The sequence below is a fragment of the Falco biarmicus genome, chromosome 2 (assembly GCF_023638135.1).
Source record: "Falco biarmicus isolate bFalBia1 chromosome 2, bFalBia1.pri, whole genome shotgun sequence".
Classification (NCBI taxonomy): Eukaryota; Metazoa; Chordata; class Aves; order Falconiformes; family Falconidae; genus Falco; species Falco biarmicus.
The window spans coordinates 63566989-63589844 of NC_079289.1; the positions used below are offsets into that span (position 1 = coordinate 63566989).

A 22856-nucleotide genomic window follows, 5' to 3' on the forward strand; every position below is an offset into this window, starting at 1 on the left:
CCCAGCTCCAGGCTGTGCACCAAGGTTATCAATAGGGAAAGCAACCTCGCTGCAACGGAGGGAAATGTTTGCTGCAGCCGATGGGATGCAGAAGAGCTGGCATCGCAGAGGTGCATGGCACAGCTGCTGTTTAGTGTGTGTCCTAGCGCTGGTCCAGCCTGACTAGTGGCCCAGCCCACAGCTGCTATGCTAGAAGTACATCAGCTGCTAGGCTGTGAGGCTACTAAGGCAAGAATTAGAACAAGTGTGCATCAGTGCAGTTCCTGGGCCGCCAGTCCCTACCCTGCAGCTTCACTGCTCCTCCCTGTCAATAAGCCACTGAATTTACTGAATTATTCCAGTAAAATTATGTAGGACAGCGGGATGGGGGTGGCCTTTAGAAGTGCTGGGATATCAGGATGCATCTGCAGAAGCAACAGGGAAATTAATGAATTCACATTAGGCCACTTAATAAGCACAAGAGCAAGCCATATTGGTATGCTGGTTAAAAAAAAAGAAAAGAAAAAAAAGGCACCAAAAAACCCCAGAAAAACCCTCCACACAACACCACTAAAAAGAAAAAAACCTGTGCAATTTCAGTGTTGAGGGTTGACCTGTGCTCTCTAATAATGCTTGCAGACATGCACAGGCACTGCTGCAACAGATCGGGCTGTAAAAATGGAGCTCAGCTACAGCAGAGTTTAAATTGCCAATAAAATAAATTAATAAAAAGAAATCCACCATCACACTCCAGAAGCCATAAAGTTTTACTTGAAGGCACAATCTGACTTCAGACGGTAGTAAAGCAATGGGACTAGCATGCATATTAAGCAATCCACAGCTCCTCCTGACCCGTTATCAATAGCTCCCATGTATTACACATCCTCCCAGGTTCTGCTGTGCAACCCCATGATTTCTCACAGGCCGGCAGAGTGATAGCACATCATAACCCAGACATTTCCCAAGGAAAAATAGCCAGCAACACTAAAAAGCCACAAACATCGTGCCAGACAAATCTAGCCCTAAGGGCTGAAGCACAGCAAGCAAGTCTGGTTCCTGCGTCATCTTTTTCAGTGAAAACACACAAGCCGGAGCTTTTGGAAAGACTGCAAGAATTCCGTAAGATCTCACATGAATCCAACGCTGGTACAACGGAATCGGAAATATTTTTATCTTAAGAAGTGTTAGATGTTAAATTTACAAATATTTCTTCTGTTCTGTACCTTCTAGGTGTACATCTCCCAAAAGCCTGACCTTGCAACCAGTGTGTGCTGCCAGTTCAGTTGTCAACAGATGCAGCAAAGCCAGTGGTGGACCTCTCACAGATGTGTCGGCAGATCATTTTGGTCATGAAGATGACTTGAGGTTGTAGCCTGTTTGTCTCTTTCCAGTCCTGAGGGAAGACTATATACTGCCCTTAGAATTTTGTTAATAGCTAGAAGGTTTTTAATTTTATGCAGTTTTAAATACCACAGAGCAGGTGCAGTTAAGTCTCTAACAGATTGACAGGTGTTAAACTGCAAACCCCTAGCAAATCCAAAACATAACAACCCTTAGTAGGGGCTGTAGCAATAGGACAAGAGGTAATGCTTTTAAACTAAAAAAGGGGTAGATTCAGACTAGATATAAGGAAGAAAGTTCTGATGAGGGTGCTGAAAATACTGGAACAGGTTGTCCAGAGAGGTGGTGGATGTCCCATCCCTGGAAACATTCAAGATCAGGTTGGACAGGGCTCTAAGCAAGCTAAACTCTTTGAAGATGTCCCTGCTCGCTGCAGGGGGGTTGCAGTAGATGACCCTTAAAGGTCCCTTCCAACCCAAACCATGCTATGATTCTATGATTAAGTGTACAGAGATTTTTCCTCTCAAGCCGTTCTTCCCCACTACACGTGCTCCATGCATAAACTTGAAAGCAGAAAATAAAGGTACTGCTTTGCAGCAAGTTGCTCAAGAGGACGCACTTTTGAAAAAAACATGTTTTAAATATACTTAGTAATACATTCATTATTCATTTAGGAATTGTCTCCCTATGTACTAAACAACCGTGATTTAGGTGGAACAGAGAAAGGCAATGACAAAACATAAAAACAACCCACCTTTAGTTTTAGAAAATTATGCCAGAAGCATACATGGGAAGATGGAGTCCCCACACAACAACCTGCAGAGCTGGAAACATGCAAGCTGCATCTCTGGGGGTTCTCCCCTTCTGTTGTTGTTTGGTTTTGGTTTGGGAAGATTTGGTTTGTGGGTTGGTTGGTTGGTTGTTTTTTTCCAGGGGGTAGGGGGTGGGGGGGTGAGGGGATTGGGGATGGGGTTGTTTTGTGGGTTTTTTTGGTTTTTAAACTAGTAGTTCTTCACTCTGGTTATGGTGTCTCAGTGTGAGTTCCTGGATCACTGCATGTATTCTTTGTAGCCAAGAGCGTTGGGAAAGTTTAGGAACAGTATTGAGAATTACCCCCTCCCCTTTTTACTGCAGTCAGGAGAGAAACCATGTACCTCATCAATGCTCCTTAACGCGCCTTTCTACCCCCACTTTTGGCAGCCTCTTTCTCCCTTCCTCCTGCATTAGCCAGTTTCACATCAGAAAATGCCAGCCCTCACCTCCTGCCAGGTAGATGGCAACGCCATGCATAGCTGCTAAAACTCAGAGCTGCAGCTTTGCCTGGGCACAACTACAGAGGAATTGGAAAGGAGACAAAACAGGGGTATTCAGCACCTTGGTATCCTATAGGCACTGCAAAGACATCTCTACAAAATGCAGACAAAAATAGAACACCACTTCCCCCCCAAAAAAACTTTGCTATCCACATCAAAAAGAATTACAAGAGAAAACTGAAAGGAAAAAAACCTTCCCCCTGCAACTCGCAAGTGAGAGCTGTGGTGCTGCCTGTAAATACACGAAAGGCCACTATGGAAGGAGAATTCACATTAATAAAGTCTGAAAATTAACAGTATGTATCCACAGTGATTTTAATAGTTCAGCTGATGAATCTTACAGTCGTATCTGACATAAAAAGATTGTAATTATTAGCTACAAATATAAATTATACTTGGATTTTCTTTTTTTAAGAATAAAAAAGTACCATGTGTTGAATCTTCCAAAGTTAGAATCACAAGGGGAAATATGATAATCATGTGAAAGCTGTCAGGAGTACACAAACAGATCATTTACATGCAACATGAAATGGAGAGTCATTAGAAATCAGACTCCTTCAAAACTGTTCAAATGACTGTCGCTACCAACTGTACTAACACACCATTTGTCTTCAGAGACCATGGAAACTGGCAAGTCTTCCTTCGTAATTTCGCTCACATTCCTATTTTCATACACAGAGCTTCCCAGAAACCTTTAACAGCCAGAAGATTTGTGGTTTGGTTGTTTTTGGTTTTTTTCCACATACACCATTTCAGTCTAGTTATTCTTTGACTTTTCCTTTCCAGTGAACAGCAAGCACTTGTTACTCCTCAGTTTGCTGGAGCAAACAATCCCTCCCTTTTTCGTACGTCACTTAAATGGATCAGGCACAACAACCAGATTTTGTCCTTTTTGCTGGCTTGTAGTCTGTGATGTCTACAGTTTGCGGCGGCCCCTCAGCTTTCTGCCGTACAATTATTGGGACTACCATCTCAAACACAGTTTCGAAGAGGTAGTCCACCTTGTATCCTGTTTTCGCGCTGGTTTCAAAGCACATTTTCTCAGCTGCTGGAACATCCTTCTCATCTAGCATTTTGTATTTCAGTATTTTTTTATAGAGCGCAATCGCATCCTCTGCATGGACTTGTTTTCGCACCTTCGAGCCACAGCTGGCAACAGACTTCTCAGGTTTATTTTCATCCGGTGGTAAAGCACAGTCATTGGTGAGGTCAACTTTATTTCCAACAATAGCAAAGATGCAGTCAGCACTCGCGCTGTCTGTCAGTGCCAAGAATCTTTCTTCCAGCTCCGTCAGGCTTTGGAGGCTGTTCACATCATACGTGAGGATCACAGCAGCTGCTCCTCTGCAGTACATGGACCCGAGGCCATGAAACTGCTCCCGTCCTGGCAAAGGTTTAAACACAACACAAAGTTAGTGTGCTGGAAGATACGTTATTAACCAAGTGAAAGAGTTTAAGGAATTTTAAGCCAATTTCACAGCTCTGGATGGAGCAGTGAAGGTAAAAATGTGTTCTTTGTAGCATTTTCAGTTTTTTCCATCTGCTTTTCCTTAAGAGCACGACAGCGCTACAAACAGTGCTACAGAACAGCTCAGCTCACCACTGGCTCCATTTCAGAGCAGGGAATCTGTATAGACGAGTGAGCGAGCAAGTGTGACGCAGCATTCGCAGTTGCAGAACGCAAAAAAAAAAAAGTTTATTTATGTCACATTAACTACTACCCTGCTTGCACCCACAGCTGGCCCATTCCACCTACTTAACCATTTATAAGCAAAAATTAAGTTCTACTGTTTCAAGTTCTGCTACTACTTACTACTCCTACAAATTCAGTACACAGTTTCAAGTGCATCTAGTTCAGAAATCTGGATCGAAGTCAGTAACCCACTTCTTCCTAGGTTCGGAAGGATGTTGTAAGCAATTTAGTCCTGTGCTACGTGCTCACAGTTCTCAGGTACATTGGCTTTACAGGAAAACGACTTGTTTTTAATGCTATCATATATAGCCTGTATGGTATGTATCTGACCCAACCACAAACATTCACACTTTTTCTTGGGTATTAAACACACACTACATGGAGAACCCTAACTACTTTTTAAGAATAATTTATCCCTTATGTTGCCCTCACCATCACTCAACAACCAACAGTTAATAACAAAAAGTTTCTTCCTCTTGATCATTCAGTGAATATCTACTAGCACCTCCAGCTAAGCCTTGATGGTCTCCATCAAATTCATCTCTTGGAAGACAAAACTGACTCTCTAAATTCTGGGGACCAAACAATGTTCTTCACTAGTTGCAAAGGGACTAAGGGAAACGAGGCAGCAGACAGACAGACAGTGTTGTCCATTCCTATAGAGAACTGCAACTTTCCCCAAATACCAGCTACAAGTAGAATTTGCTGTAGCACATTCACTTGACTCCCCAAAACTTGATGGAGAAAAGGGTAACGCACTAGATTTCAACCAGCTAGTCAGCCAGCCTTAGGTCACTACAGAAGTGTGAATAAAAAAAAAATTAACACACAAAAAAAGCCAACTATCCGACTATGCTCGTTTGAGAATCATTTAAGAATCATAAATTTTCAGCTTTTTTCATAGTCTCTTTGCACAGAGCCTCCATTTACAGAAAATCTGCAAGTGATCTGTTTACATTCATTTTCTGCACAAAGCTACAGGCCACCCTGAGTTACAGCATTATGAAACCCTTGTAAATGACTGTGGAATAGGAAAGGCAGAAGAAATTCAGCATATATTGGGAAAGCACATCTGCACATGAACATGCACACTGTGAAAGTAACTTACAGCCTATCTCCAGTCAGGAAACAAAACGTAAAGAAGATCTTTGAGTCCCTGTAGTAAGTCCTTTGACAAACTTCAGGACTCTACTCCACAGTGACCAGAAGACAGACAAAGTGTTCATAGTCATCCGTAAAGCAAAACTGAAAAACACCAAGCTAGAACACAAAACCCAAAGCTCACCACACCTTTAACACTGAGAAATTCTGGTAACTGCCAGAGAAATAGATTTGAAAAAGTGTAAGAGTACACAATAAAGAAATATAGAAAGAAGCCAGTGAGGGCACTCAGAAGTATGCAAAATTTTTGTATGAGGAAAAATTGTGGGATCTCTCAGGCTGGTGAATGACTGAAAAAAGGGTATAGACAGATGTCTATAAATTCCAGCCTAATACTGAGAAAGCAATGCAGGAACAAGCATTCATTCTTTCTTATAACACAGAAAATGAGTATTTCACCTGAAAAAATCATGCATGTAGTTTAAATACTTCCCTGCACAGTGGATAATTGGCAGTGTTATATGACATTGCAGAAGTCAAGAGTTAATGAACAGAGTTCAGAAAAGCATTAGGTGAAGTTTACTGAGAATTGCTTCTGTGCAATTCTGTATAGCCTCCAATTGTTTTCCCCTAGTGAAAGAAATTCTCTAACTAATGATCTGGTAGGTAGGAAAAAAAAGGGGGGGGGGGGGTGTGGAGTATATGCCCTTGTTTAGGTATGTTGGGTCAGGGCAAGGGAGACTAGGATATGGTGAAGAGGTCAATGCTTTTACACTTTTTCCTGCAATCTCATGTTCAAAGTTGTGCTTTTAGTTGCACTGCAACCGAGTCTTTAGAAATCTCCAATTTTTCAGTAGACGTTCGTGCCATGACCTACTTTGTTTTCATCCGAACCCTGATTATACTGCGGTCTGGAAACCACAATGGAACATACATCCTCCCTCGTTCTCCCACTTCAGATGCCTAAGCCATAAAACCCAGCCCCCAGAATCATTTGCTACAGCAACCAAATACTAGAACAATACTAGTACTTGTTTTACGGAATTTGTATGCTAATCTAATCTTGCACAGCATAATATAAACCATGACACTTTTACACTATAACTACAAACTGGCTACTTCTACAACTAATATATTGTTGAAAAGGGGAAAGAAACAGTAAGAAGAATTTACTTTGCATAAGGGATCAATTATGTCAGAGGAATTATGGATAGTCTCTCTCACTCACCCACACAGCAAAATCTACCACGCAGGAAAAAATGCATAATGTTTTTTTGCAGTACAGTTCCCTTGCACAGACCACTTCAGGCACTTATGGTCTGAAAGAACCCTAGATGTGGGGGAAAAAAACCCCAAAACTACACAAAGTATTTAAACCAACATCTTATCTGTCTCCAAGGTGTCAGGTAAAATGGTATCAGACATTAGCGTGAAAAACTTAATGCATGCAAGCAGCTGCTTCCTTCTTATAGCCAATTATTAATTCTCTGGACTCATCTGGTCCCACTCCAATCACATACCTTTTTAAACAATTAACAAAATTAAATGGTAAACCCTGAATCCAAGAATTAAACAATTTCACTCTTTCAAAAAATAAAGGTAACGGAGAAGAGCAGCAGAAGTATCAAATAATTTGCAATCAAAGGAACTGCAAGAAGAACCAAATCAACCTCAAATGCACAACATTAGGGCAATTTCTTAAAGCCAAGCAACCAAAAACTAATTTCCATTTTTCTTTTAATCTTTGCATTTTGCCTTTTTTACAGCAGTTCAATAACCCTACAGCCACAACACTACCTGCAGCACCATTAGCTTTTCAGAGGCTCTTCCACCAAGTATATGAAGTCCTGCTGGAGACTTCACCCACTCAGGAGCGGTGCAGCCACTGAGAATTTTCAAAGTCCTATGATGTTGTCATAAACAAATCAAGAAGTCTGAAGCCGAAAGGACCTCAGTACCGTAAAGTTTGTAAGAAACCCAAGGGAGAAAGAAGGGAAAAGTAGACCTTGCAAGACGCCAGCCTGACAAATACCAAAGTTAGATTTAAAGTGATGAGACTTGGACTTAAGGCTGAGGCTTTGGTCTAGCCAGCCTCCCACAGCACTCCCACCTTCCAGCTGGAAGGCAGCAGCCCACACAAACACCTTTTTTGGCTGGGACCACAGCCTGACCGAGCATCCCCAGCCCTCCCCAGCTGTGGGATTCACTGACAGCAGCAGTGCCAGCCACTGCCCCCATCTCCTTCTTGGAGCTCTCCTGCCCACTGTCCCCGAGGGCAGTATCCAAAGTAGCCTGTGAAGTTGCTGTTGATGTTTGTGAGAGCAAAAGATTTCCTCCAGCCAGATCTGAATGCTCCTTACCTACCACCTCTTCAAAGGCTTTCACCACAGCTTCTTAAGCAGCATAACTTCCCACACACGCACTCTTTCAAGAAATCCCTCTACTGGAAGAACAAGTTTTAAATCTCTCAACGCTGAGCACATACAAGAACGCAAAACAGGGTGTTAATTTTAACTCATGAGGGAATAAACCACCACAAATACTAAAGAGCTAAAAGGTCTTCCAGAAAGTACTTGCAAAAAGTACTGCTGTTACTCTGATAACACAGTCTGAGCGGGGTCTTAAATCCTGAGCTCCTAAAGTAAACATGTAGTGTGGAAAAGTACACGAAGGTGAGTGATAGAAGCATACTAACACTGCATTAAAAAATGAACGAGAGCACACAGCTGTCCAGAAAGTTCTCAGTCCATAAAGCAGGTATCTTCCAAGGATTTCCACTGTAATTTCAGCAGAATTGTAATCTGAACAGTAGATAGGAATTAACACAAACACAAGGTATCACCTAGGTTTTGCCATTCAAATTCTTTCTCCTTTATAAGAGTCTGAACTTGAGTGTACGTGAAGAGACACGGCAGCTGTGCCCTAAGGAGATTGCTAACACAGGGAAGAAAAGAGAAAGTATGACACCCATGACACACCACAGAAATCAGTATTAGAAAGAAACGAGAGCTGAGCATTTGGCTGCAGCGGATGAAGGTTCAAAGGGTGACCCTGATGCTCTTGAGTTACCTCAGCAGGAACATCTGCGTGATCACAAGAACAGACAAAGCAGCTCCCTCTTAAAAAGGGAACAAGATTTCCATCTGTTTGAAGACAAAGGAGTAAAGTTGTGACCCTTTAAAAGACATTAGAGGAAACAATTTTGCTGGAAAATGAGTTTTCTGTTTGTGCACGTATACCAAGATACATACTGTCAAAGGACAAACAATAAGGGTCCCTAAAGGTTTCAGAAAAATTCCCCTGCCCACATGTTGAGCCAGGCTGCCAAGTTCTGACAGTGATGAAGTCAAGGTTCTTGTTCAAGATTGGTATTTATTTTTCTAGGTAGCTTTATCACATTTTCCTTGAAGTCACGAGCTTTATTAAGAACGAGATATGCCTGTGGCTACTTGAGGATAAAAATAAAAGTTCACTGTCCCAAAGGATTAACATGGAGGACATAAGTAGGAATTAGTGGAAACAAATGAGTCAGAAAGCACTGGAGAGCTCAATTTTTACATATCCAGGAGCTGTCTGAATACATTATTTCCTGATCCATTAGAAAAATGCCAACATTTGGGTTTCCTCCAAGACAAAATTTTCCATAGAATAAAGTCTCAGGGGTGGGGTGGGTTACTAAACAGAAGAATCACCACAAATCCAAAATAACCCCAACCAAACCACCAAAACAATTACAGTTGACCAACTACAAAATTAATTTAAACTCCACCTTCACCTAGTATTATACCTTCACAATGCTACATTTTAGGAAATACTTGTGTATATTGAAGTTTCAGAATGCAACAGATCTCCAGCTCTACTAAAAATCAAGATTACATTTATTTTGTTTATACTCACTACTTAGATATGAATCAACAGTCAAGGCATGAACTCTGCCCCATTGCAGAAGCTTCTATTTAAGTTATTAAAATTAGTTATGGATGTCTTGGCCAAAGCAGAACATAGTATAAACATAGGAAAGTACTGATCTTAATATCCAAAGAGTTTCACTTTCATGTTTTAAAGTAGAAAGAGCTATACATAGAAGAAGAAAATAACAACCACATGTGTTAAGTAAGCAATGAACAAAGGAAAATTCTTCAATACAGCTTTCCAAAGAAAAACCATCAAAAACAGTCAGTCAAGAAAGCAGGCTCAATGTAATACACTATTGGGACAAACCTACTCCACTTCTAAATGCAACTTAATCACCAAGTCAGGTATCACTACCTGATAACAAAAGAAGATTCAAAACTGTGAGACCATCTCTTCCCTTAAATCTACGTATTTTCAACTTAATGAACAAATACTTTGAGTTCTGAGGGAGTCTGACATTCTCAAGAGCTTGCAAACATCCCTACTCTACAAACACGAACCATTTTAGGCTTGTAAAGCTCCTTCTGCAAAAGAGCAGTTCAGCGTGAGCGAGAAAGCCACATGAACAGAAGCAGCCGTTCACTTCTCGCTTAGGCAAGACAAGAAAGCACAATTGAAATGAACCCTGTCCTTCACTCAGCTTTAATTATCAGACTAGAATGACCACACCCACACTAACAAATGTTTCCCTTGGACACAGAAATTGATGACTAGAAAGACTAGAACTTATCCACTATATGATCGTTAGCTATGAATTACTTAAAACCCCTCAGGTCTTTGAAAATGAGGTTTATTCAAAAACACTTTTGCAATAAATAGGAACAATTAACACAACTGCAGTCTGTAAAGCATTTTTCTTCTCATTTCAATTTAAAATATAAAAACATATAAAAGTATCCATCATGTTACACACATGGCTCCTTCTCACCAACACACACACCCCCCTTATCACAGGTTATTCACAAGCTTAGGTCCAAAGTTATTAAGATCCAAGTCTGACATTATTTAGTATTTATTCTGCTGCTTTTATATAAAGGAAATATACTGCATAAGCCAGTCTCCTCCTCTGCCAGAGGCTGGTATTCAGGAAGGCAAATATACTCAGGACATTTGCTTCAAGAACTACAAGTATCTTCCCATAAAAAAAGGTGACAATATTCAAATGGATGCAAAACCCAGATTCAAAGGAACCAACAATGTATTTGAACTGTCTGCCACAGATGAGAAAGTCCTGGGAACCATAAACAGTGAACCAGAGGATGCTTTCTAACACAATAAACTCCATGACATTTGAATAAAAGGCAGACCTCAAGAGTTCAGTGCGTTGTTACACAGGAGGAATGTAACACTATTTTCCTGACCTGGAAATGGCATTACATTATGTGCCTATAATCTAGTCCCTGATGAATCCACATACACCAATCTTATACAATCTACTGGCAGCTCATAGAATAGAATTCTACCAAATACTAAAATATTCAATTTAATAGATCTGATTTTGTCTGAACAGCCTGATAAGTTACTTGAGAAAAATCCAACCAGTCATCCAGCTGCACACAGATAAAGGTTTTGGTGAAACAGGAAATGCCTTGGCACTATAATCCCAGATTTATGTGCTATGGTACCACAGTATGGCTTTTATCCTGAGAGATTAAGCTGCACCCTTCTATGTAAATAAAACTATTAGAGACTTTTTTTTTTTCTTTTAGATATCTACTAAACTATTATCAGTGATCCAGCAGTGTCTGGATAAAATACATTCCAAAATACATGTGAACTATGTTGTTAGGGAACCTAAATTCTGATAGGAAGCAAAAATGAGGAAGAATACACACCAATGAATAAATAACCAAAGGGCTGTTTGAAACAACTAATTCTTAAGCACAATTTTAAAAGAAGCATAAATATTATCTTTTATCTTTGGAGGATAACCACTTGTCCCTTGAAAGCTCACACAGGAACATTTAACAGATGTTAATATATTCTCCATAATGTAAGAGGAGAAACTGCGATAGTGTTCAGGAAAAACTGGATGAGATGATTACCGTTACCGTTACCAAGCATCAAGGCTTACTACTGGGGATTCTGTCTCCAACGTAATATACAAGGGAAAAAATGAAACTCCTCCTTTATTTCCATTCCCTTATGTAACAAAACCAACATCCTTTCAGGCATCTAAATTAGCTGTTAACATTCTGCCAAGAGAAAAGGACTACCCGCTGGAAGGCTACTCCACACCAGCAGCTACCAGCGTGCATTAAGAAAAGCAACTCACTCTTTCTAACTTCCCCTGCATTAGTTAAGGGTACTAAAAATCCAAATCATGTATTTCTACCCCCTATTACATTTCACACACACAAACACAAAAATAAAGCAGGACAAAGAAGTTTTTAAAGAGCATAAATACGAATTACAGAGAAAAAAACCCACCACACCCTGTATCTGGTATGAAGTTTTGGTCTTCTTGCTAGTTCTAATATAAAGGCAGCATATGAACTCAGGGGGCTTTGAGTTGTAATCACCACCAGCATGGCTGGGAAAGGAATGAACTCAGAATCTTAACAAACAAAAAGAATCATTAGAAAGCATCTGAAATAAAGAAAAAGGGGGTATTTACTTACTGGAACTGGAAATTTCAGTACACTCTATACCAAAGAATAGTAATATATTTAGTGAAAAAAATGTATCCAGCATTCTTTTAGCCTACTTCTTTCTCATCTCCTTTAAATATAATAACTATACTAAAAATAACTGATAGGCCATTAACAAGGTTTGCAGGGAATGTTTCAATGGGGAGCAACAAATACAAAGTACATAGAAGATTTTACCCTAAAATTCTAGCCACTTCACCTACCTTCTGAGAGGTGAGCCTTCCCTTAAAAGGATTAATAACTCTGCTAATAGTAACGTTGTCTATATTTCTTTACAGGTTCAAGTTTATTTCTAAGTTTGTAACCTTTTCAAAAGGAGACTAATCTTAACAGCCAGCAAAAACAGATGATAGCAGCAGCTATTATGAATTTGCTTCTCCTTTTATGTTTTTCCATCAGTAAAAAGTGCTCATAATTCTGTTTTGGCTGTTTCCTTTTTTTCTTTTATTGCTATATACACCCAGAATGACTATAGCACAACCCATTCAAGACATCCCTGACCAGCTGGGAGCACAACCCCCATCACACCCCTATCCTTTCTGAGAACAGCTTTCCCCCATCAAACTTGAACTATACGAACAGGTCAAGCGGTTTCAATCGACTCTTTAATCACTATTAAAACACCATTCAATTAACATTCCAGAAATGATACTTTGGCACAATTCACATAAAACAATTCTTCCAAAGGAGTTCACTTAAATAGGCCTTTTATTGTTAGGACAAATGGCACACTGAGAAGTTATGCAAGAATAATGTCAGCACGGTATGCTGCACATCACATGCCAAACTCCCTAAGATGTCGTTAACAATCTACAGGATCATCTGAGCTTTATCTGAAGAAGACAGCTTGTTGCAGTACCTTTTTCTTCAGCAAAAGGGCACACACAAAACCCCATTTAATAAAAATGGCAAACCAGAAAATAATGAGAATTTTTGCTACAGCGTCAGTTTTATTTCATATCCTCCAAAAAGGATATCTTTCTAGGCATGTGCTGGTAGAAGCTCCAAAATAAATGTCTAGTCACAATATTTTTCTGATGTGCTGAAGAAATGACTCAAAAGACATGTAAGCCTTAACTCATAACACACCTTCAAAGAACCCACAGCTGAAACATGGGTAAAAATTTGCTGTGTTTTTTTGACAGTTAACAGTGTGATAGGTTATGGAGAAATGTGTTTTTAAGTAAACGCTTCATTTTATAAAGGTAGTTGAATTAAAGCAGATGCTTAGCAGCTTACACCAGTGCCCATCAATCCACTGTAACATGCTGCAGAGCATGCCGAGTCACAGAGGTATCCAAAAAAGCTGGTTACGGCAGATGAAGCCTTCTCACCCACACCTCAACTATAATAAACATCCCTCAGTCATCTTGTCAAATCCTGTATTATTTGGTCATGAACTAGTTTCAATATTCCCAGAAATTTTTTTTTAATCCATCCCTGAAGAGTAGTTTGTTCATTTTCATTCCATGACTGGCAGTGAAGACTTCCATCAGTGGTTCCCAGAGACAGACCCATTGGACATACTCAAGGGAAGGAGAAGATCAATTTAACACAGGACAGAAGGGGGGGGGGGGGAGGGGAATATTCACAAAGCAAGGCCAGAAATCAAGCGTAATCCTCATTTGAGTCTGATCTCCTGTGTAATAAAGATGATAGAACTTCACTCAGCCCTCATCTTGTGACTGAGGAGGAATTTTTACTATATAAAGGAGAAAAAGAAAGATAAGGTAATATCCCACAAATTAGGTTGCTGTATTTCAGCTTTCAGGCTTTGGATTTTGATAGACATTCACCTTCATGAAGTATCCTTTTAAAAAACCCAGACCCAAAACTAAAAATCACTACATACCCCAAAATCCAGAAAAACTCCACACTCTTCCCTAAAGGTATTCCTATATGACTTAACCTCCTTCTTGTTAAGCCAGAGAAATCAACTTTTTTTTATATTCAGGCTCTTTGCCTCTGGCACATTCCTCTAAACCATTAACCATACCTACAGCTCTTTTCTCCAATTTTTCCATATTATTCTATAAACAAGACTGTAAAAGAGTCTTACCGAAGCTATGAGGTTACTTAAATTGCTCACTACGTTCATCCCTCCCTACGTTTGGTACACTTTCCAGAACAGTTCATGGGCTCTGGGATACCACAAGGCACCAGGGCTCACTTTGTCATCTACTACCAGCTCAATGGACCTTGCAAAATGCGTATTGTTGCCCAAATGAATCTAGCTTAACCTGTTACCAGCTCCCCATACCATTAACCTCTCTTCATTTGCAGCCTTACACATTTGTTTAGTCTGCATATTTCTAGCTGCAATCATCCTTCTGTAAAGAGACTTGTAAACTGAGTGTCTTTGGACTAAATACGTACTCATAGTATCTATAACCAGCAACGCCTTCACCACACAAAGGAGCTGCAAAACTGCTCTTACCGTATTTCTTCTCCTCTATATAGAAGATCCCTATTACATACAAGATTAAGCCCATAAAGTAGTTTCAGCTCTTCTGAGACAGAAGAGTATCTGGAATCTATTCTGTTGCATAAATACAGAACTATTTTTCTTCTTCGCTAGAATAAATCAGAACTTGCCATTCTAATAATGAAATTAAGCCCAAGCTTCTAAATTCACAAGAATTTTAATTTCAAAATCAAAGTTCCCATAGAAACACCAATCTTACTCCACCAATATGCTTTCTATCCAAAGTTTTAAATGTAATCATATTATGCCTAGTAACACAAAGAATTACATAGAAAAAACCTGCTAAACACACTACCTAGCACGTTTTTGCCAACAAAAACTTTGGCTAGACCTGCAAAGAGAAAAAACCCAAAACCTACTTTTAGTTAAAGAACCCACTAACGCCTCTACAATCCCGAGTAACTTCTTCATTTAGCTAGGTAAGACTTACTTTTTTCAAACTACCCATTTCAGTTAGTTCTCTTGATGTAATGTGTTTATTTTTCAGAGAAGAAAATAACCCCAGAAGCTTCAAGCAGTTCATGTGTTTTCAGCTGTCTGGAAGGGTAGTACCTTGTAAAAGATGAACAGAACTGACCTTACCCCTGCCAGACCAGCAAGCATATCTTGAGTGCATCTGCAACACAAACTGAGAAAGACACCACCAGTATTTATTTCCCTCTGAAACCTCACAGTCCTGTAGAAAGATGTTTTACCTGAACACTGAAGTCTGGCAAAAGAAATGAGGGCATGCCAGATTTATGAGACATTGTCCTCATGTCTATAAGTAAATGCTCCATCAGAACTCCAGCTGCAACACAGCATCGACACCATCTCAACTGCAAAGAAAATGTGGCAGGGTGCTTGAGAGTTAAATTTATGAAGCTCCTGTATGCTTTACTAAAATGAGAGCAGGACTGCAAGGACGAATTTAGAAATTTAAATAGAAGTAAAATGTAAGCGTCGATGTAGAATTCTTCTGAAGCCTTGTTTTTAAAAGACAATTTTAAACTGCTACTTAAAAAGAAGTGGCCATTTGGCAAATTACCTTCTTAAGGAAACATATGATTGGAAGCAAACCATGAAGGGGAAAAAACCCTGCTGACTTACTTTGGAAGAGTTCTACAGGAAGCAACAGCACTGAACACTGCGGCGCAGCAGCAGAGCTTGACGGTCAGTAGCGCAGCGGTGGGTAACGAAGAGGCCAGTTAGAGGACAGGGCTGCACGAGATGCTGGCTTTGGGTTGTGCAACATACCTTTCCGTTTTAATGCCCACTGGACCACCAACCCATGTCCTCCAAGAAAAGACCCTCCTACAGAAAAGCAATTCATTTTCCACAGGATGTGTTCTAAAAGCAGCTGGTTTTTTCTTTCCAGTACTTGAAAACTAATGCTTTTTCCTGAAATTCACAATTCCCTTCCACAGGGAAATGGGCACTGCAGATGAGCCCACTTCTCTAGCAATTGCTAAGTGGAGGCTGTTACCAGGCCCTTCTCTTCAGAGTCACTCAGAGAGGAGACCTTCACAGCCCACACCCTCCCAAAGTTTGCTTCTCAAAGGGAGAAGCGGGTCCCTAGCCCCGGCAGGAGCACACGGCCGGGCATACTTCAGCGTGGTTCCACAGGCGTGCGGGGCAGGAGGTCACTCCGCACATACTGAATGGTTTGTATTGCTCAATAAGGAACGGGCAAGTTAACTTGGCTTCCAGTTCACCCAAGCAAACACAGAGACAGGTGTGTAATTTTTAAAAAATAAAATAAATCCAGGGATGGGTAGGTTAACTGAGATCACCCCACACTCCGAAATGCTGCCACTTGTCAGGCATTCCTGCCAGGTCTCAGCAAAGGGTCCGCAAGTCAGCCGCTGCCCACTCCCTCACAGACAAGAAATGCTTCCTGGTTTTCTTCATTTTTATTCCTCTTTTAAGTTTACTTAGGTTTTTCAACTTCCTCATTAGATACTTTGCTTTGGCCTTAGATATGCCTTTTCAGCTTTTTTTTTTTTTAATCAAAATTCCCCTTAGGATTGTTTGCAGAAGGGTAACTACATACGTACCAAGCCAGTCAATAAAATACCCTACCGTTTTCTGAGTTAGAAAATACCATGAACTTAAACACCTTAATTACGAACAGTAACGTTTCAGAGAAGAAAAATAGTTCACTGTAACTGACTGCATATCCTCTTCGGATTAAGTTTTGTATCCAGCCATAAAAAAAAATTAAATGGTCTAATCTATTAGAAACCTTATTCTTTTTCCGTATTACCACTTCAACCCCAAACACGTCATATGCATTTCTGCCTCCTGGCTGTCAGTCCTCAAATCCTTTCTTCCCAAATACAGGAAATCAAATCACCAACGTGCAGTTACCAACTTTTTTGTGCACACCCACCCAAGGAGGGTCATATGGTAACACAGTAAGTCAGCGTTTCCCTTTCACAGACCCACAGGAGAGCTTTATTTACAAGAACATTAACTATGGCAGCACCCATTTTCCATCACCCCCACTTCAATGACACTTCTCTCCATCCCACCATACTCAGGAAGGTGACTGAGGCCAGTGCTGCCCCTCACACGCTGCCCCACTTCAGGGCCATCCCACAACACCAGCCAGAGTGTTTTAAGACACTGCAAAACCCTCAGTCTTCAGACATTTTCAGGGATCTTCAGACTGCTTTTACCACAGCACCAGGTCACCAGAAGCAACAGCCATCAGCCTGGAAGCCTTTGAGAACAACCCTGTCACACATCCCTGGGAACACACCTTCCCACCAATCCTCACAGCCAGAGACCGTCTTCTCTCACAGCAGCTTTGTTCTATACAGGCACTGGGGCGCTACAGTATGGAGAGAGGGACCTAAGAATATTGGCCATGATTCCTTACAGAGATAAAATTAATTACTAAGCCCATATGTAGACAGTACTTCAAGCGCTATTTCCGTAAATCTTTTCTCCTACTAGAAATACTTTTAAATAACCTAGCTTTTACAAAACTGAAGTTAGTGCAAGACAGCAGCTGAATGCTGCTAGTCATCACTGTTCACCACTGGGGAAAAGAAGGTGTCTACAAGTCACAACATTATAGACTCATAGAATCATTTAGGTTGGAAAAGAAACTTAGGATCATCAAGTCCAACTTGATGACTTGGCAAAAGAAGTCATTAAAAAAGACTTGACAACTCTTTCGGTCAAGAAATCTTTCCTAATACTCAATCTAAATCTCCACTGGCACAACCTGAGGCCATCTCCTCTTGTCCTGTCACTTGTTATCTGACAGAAGAGACTGACCCTCGCCTGCCTACAACCTTCTTTCAGGTAGTTGTAGGGAACCATAAGGTCTCCCCTGAGCCTCCTTTTCTCCAGGCTAAACTCCAGGCCTTACTAAGGTCCAGGTAGACAATATCCACAGCCTTTCCCTCATCTACTAGGTGGGTCACCTTGTCATAGGAGACCATGCCGGTCAAGCAGGACCTGCCTTTCATAAACCCATGCTGGCTGGGCCTGATCCCCTTGTTCTGCATGTGCTGCGTGATGGTGCTCAGGATGATCTGCTCCATAACCTTCCCCAGCACCAAGGTCAGACAGACAGGCCTGTAGTTTTCCAGATCCTCCTTCTGGCCCTTCTTGTAGATGGGCATTACGTTGGCTAACCTGCAGTCTTCTGGGACCTCCCTGGTTAGCCAGGGCTGCTGATAAATGATGGAGAGTAGCTTGGCAGATACTTCCACCAGCTCCCTCAGTTACCCTCAGATGGATTCCATCCAGTCCCACGGACTTGTGTATGTGTCCAAGTGAAGCAACAGTTCACTGACTGTTTCCTCATGGACCACAGGGAATTCATTCTGCTCCTAATCCCAGACTTCCATCTCAGGGGGCTGAGTACCTTGAGGGTAACTGGTCTTGCTCTTAAAGACTGAGGCAAAGAAGGCATTAAGTACCTCAGCCTTTTCCTCATCTTTTGTGGCAATGTTTCCCGCATTCATATTCTGAAAAACAGAGACCAGGATTCAGAAATACATATTTGAGAACTGGCAGGTTGTCTTGTCAGAAGTGACCTTGTGTCACGTTTCAAACATGTGAAATGATTCCTGCACACACAACGAGTAACACAGAGTTGCCTGTAAGGCCTTAAGAAGCTATGGTTACCGGATCAATAGCAGGCACCCACAGACGGTCTGCCCCAGCAGACACCTGGTCAATGCCTCTTATCTAGGGTTAAACTATCTTATGGTGAAATGGAACTCAGCTGTAGTAGATAACTATATGCTAGCTAGTTTATCTTTAAACCAACCTCTGCTAGCAATTTGAAAAACATTTAAGCCTTGATAAAATCTGTAAAGGCCATGATCCTGCAAACTGAATGAAAAATCTACTTTTCTATTTTCTGAAGACAAACTCACATTAGTAACATGGGACATAAATGTAGACCACTCAATAGATATTTTCATGATTTGTTTCTATATCAGTCCATTTATAGGCAGGTTCTCAATGAAGAACACATGCAGTTCATACACACATTGATTTATCCTCAAGAAAACTTCAGCTGCTTCTATTCCTTACCAAGCACCACTGGTTTCTATTCGGAAGCGAAGTCTTCTTCACAGGGTGCTTCTGCACAGTTGCAATTTGTCAAAAGCAGGAGGAAGTTCTGGTGATCTGGTGGGCTGCTTTTGGCCAGTATCAAAAGTGGGAGACTGTGCCAGACATACAGCTGCTGCCTGGGGTTTATGGGAAGCTACTTAAAACTTGTTCACCTCATTCAGATAATTTTACCACAGGATGCGTGGTTTGTGTTTTCTGAACTTGCACTGTTTAAGGTGAATACATGACTTTTACATTTCCAGCACTACTACTCCCTTTTAGTTCTGCTTCTGGCTTCTCTGCCTGCACTTTTAAGAACATATTTAGTATTTGCTGTTTAGAGGCACCAATCTGAGGATTAAAGAAATGAAAGCCCCATAACAGGCACGGTAAAAATCGATGTCATCTCAATAACATTCTCCAAACTGGCACAAAGGGAGTACCACTAAAAAACGTGAACAACTCTGTTCTGGACCTTCCATTCCGAATAAGCTACAAAGAGCAATGTTACCATCGTCCAGCATCTACCCGTTCAACCCGCAGGCCATGAGGGGAAGCTACTTACTGAAAGGAACTGCCTACAGATATGCAAGCACTGCATCCTTTGGGGAAGCTACTTACTGAAAGGAACTGCCTACAGATATGCAAGCACTGCATCCTTTTCTTTCATAATTAAGGCAATGAGGTAGCATCCCTAGGTCACAAAGAGCTCTGATACTCAAAAAGAGGAGAGATGCCAACTGTTCCACTTCCATTGGTCTTCCAAGGCTTGAAGTAAAAAAAACTTGAGCAGGACAATGTGAAAGGGGCACACAGTGCTAGAACAGGAAAGGAGATAAGGTAAACAATACAAATGTGATATATATAGCTATCTGCTGTGGGAGAGAAAATTCATATCCTAAAGATAGTCTTACAGGAGCATTTGTTGTTCCTCATAAGTAATCATACCGACAGGGGTCAAAGGAACTGAGCAGTTTGAGCCATTTTCAGCTTCACAAAAGTAGAGATTTACTTTTTAAATAAGCAACAACTTGTATCAGAAGGAAGGGGGTGGGCAATGTTTGTGGAAATCACTCATTATACCAGTGGGTTGTTTGGGGTTTTTTTGTCTTAGAACACCAAAGTCTCAATTGCAGTAACCCACGAGATTTGATGATCCCTTTTACAAAACTTGGAAGATGACAACTCAACTACATAGGGCTTTTTCTTTTATTCATTTTTTAACTATAAACTGCTAATTTCTCCCTTTTCTGAATGAACCAAAATCTTTGCTTTTTTTTGAGCGCAAAAGACAGCCGGAGAATGGAAACAAATAAATAATAAACAAAAAACTGTCTAAAATATAACCAAGAGCCTTACTTCTAACTTCAGCAATTGAGAAAGCAACAACAGATTTGCACATCCAGATCACAGAGCCCACTATGAAGAACAGAAACCGGACTTCTGAGCACTTTCACAACACAAGGCATTAAACTGCATGAAGCTTCAGTCCCATCGCTGAAGTACCCTGCACAACCAGAAAGGGAAGTCAATCAGCCCAAACCCCTTGGCGAAAGGGAAATAGGAGCTCAACTGAAGGTCACTGCAACCAGGGAGCACGAGCTAAAGCAGAAATCAAAGTTGGTTGACTCCATGCAGAAAAATGATCACCCAGCCTCTTGTTTTAAGGGCTATTTCTACCGACCTACCTTTTGCTTCACATTCTTCATGAAGTGTACTCCATATTTTCCTCTTGTGCTGCCTCCCAAATTGTTTCTTTTCAGTTTCTAGTATTTTTTACAGGAAGAGCATTTCCCTGAAGGTCTAACTAAGCCATCCTTCATTTTACAGATAATGATATAATTAAGAGAAAAATAAAACCTCAAGCATTTAAATATCTAGGGTTTAATATTACACATGACTAAGAATTCCTAAGTAGTCATTAGTTGCAAAATGTAAAACAAAATTATCCTACTATTTCAGCTGTGCTGAAGACCATTATTTTTAAAATAATTACATAAGAGCAGTTGGATGGGTGGACAACATATTTTCTCTGTATTTTGCAGGAATTTCCTGAAGTACAAAAACAGTGGTTAGGAATATTAAATCACAGAACAGACGAAAGAAAAAATGTTAGTGAAACAACAGGAGAGGCTGAGGGAAAGGGAGAAGTAGCTACCTCAGATGCTTCATCATTATTGAACAAAATTATTCCAATCTTCAATTCATTAACCTGAAGACCAGAAAAAAAGGGAAAAGGAGGTATTCTCTGTAGCTGAGGGTATGACAAGTCATTTTCACAACAGAAAAAAGCAAAAACAAAAAAAGGATTTGTGAAAGGGTGGAACAGAAACAACCTAAAAGCACAAAAGCTTTTACTCATAATAACATGTTAGCCTGTTTGAGTACTAAGAGTTTTAAATGTCTCCCCTCCTGGAGTCCTGTACATGAAGTGTCCACCATGCTACAAATTAGACTGAAATGTATTTTCACTCCAACAGAATTGGTGAAAAGGCAAGAGCTCAAACACACATTTTCCTGGTTTTGCTTATCTATAAAACACTAATAAATTCAAGCTCACAAGTCTTTATGCTGTCAGCAGAGTTCTTCCATGAATGGCTCCTTGGTGGCCCAAGCAAAGCCAACTTCAATTCTAGTCTGCTTCCTAAGAGATGGAAAGATATACCACAAGAGTCACAAACACATCTGATTATTTAACTCCCTGTAAAAAAGCAATGTTAAGAAGTTCTCTGCTAGATTTGGTGTTTTTCCACGCTCAGGTAGGTTAATAGGATTAGGAAATCTTGTATGCTTACTGAGCTGGTTGTCCTAAAGGATGTTATCCTGGATCTTCTGTGGTGAAGGAGAATTCATTCAAATTAAGAGCAAAAAAAACTCATTTCCTTCGACCACCTCTGCTCTCAGCAGTAGCACTTGCATAAGCTAAGTTTAATCACCAAGTTCAGATCTCATTTCCTAGGCATATCTTCAGGTATTGCAGATGAAGTTAATAGTTAACATGACAGGCGCAGGAAAAGGAATTTATCAGAGGTTTGATGCCTTTTGATCAAATCCCAGGATGGTTTACCTGGAAGAAATCAAATCGTTCAGACTTGGGCAAGAAAATGATTCTTTCTGTTGCATGATTTTTAATGGCTTCAGATGTGTCCACCACCGACCGACTCGGCGTCCTTCTCGATGGAGACCCAAAAAAAGGTTACTTGTTTTGATATTTTGCAATAGTATAATGTGACACAGATGAGGAATTACTAATTGTACCTTCAGTTCAGGCAGTGAAACACTGCCACAGGAGAAGTCACTTGGAAGCTCACATGGCTAGTGGCTTCAACACAAGATAGTAACTGTAGTGAAGCAAACAACTCATCTATGACATAAGACGTAATTGCAGCGTGAAGCTACTTAAACTAGCCTTAGCATCAGGAGCAGCTCAGCCAAGGCACTGTGAAGCTGGCTACAAGCCTCCCTGGCTTTGACATTTGTGTGCCCTAGCGTGTTATGTATGTGTGAGATGAAACAAGAAAAGTACTTGCCATACATGAGCTCTCAAAGAAGTAGTTGTAAAACCACACAGCTAACTGCTACTTACCTGTCCTGTACTTGTATTTTAAGCAGCTACCGTCACCTTCCTTCCAAAGGAAAGAGTCAAAGTTCATTGCATAGTCAATAGAACAAGACGTCACAGCCCAGACTGCCTAAGTTCAGGCACCTAAACATACAATAGTTTGTTTTCCATTACGGAATGTGCCTGGGACCCCAGAAGTTACCAGACTTGAGTCAACACGAGTTTGTGCACATTCATCTCTACGTTACAGCTAACG

General features: G+C 40.7%; 1 protein-coding gene across 1 annotated transcript in view; it reads right to left on the minus strand.

Annotated features, from left to right (window-relative positions):
• Positions 1 to 2923: 2923 nt before the first annotated feature.
• RAB20 (RAB20, member RAS oncogene family) overlaps positions 2924 to 22856 on the minus strand; it is a 28398-nt gene continuing 8465 nt past the window's right edge. The window contains exon 2 of the mRNA XM_056328974.1: positions 2924 to 4017. Within this exon, the coding sequence (XP_056184949.1) occupies positions 3497 to 4017 (521 nt within the window). The 3' untranslated portion in view covers positions 2924 to 3496. The remainder of the gene's footprint in view (positions 4018 to 22856) is intronic.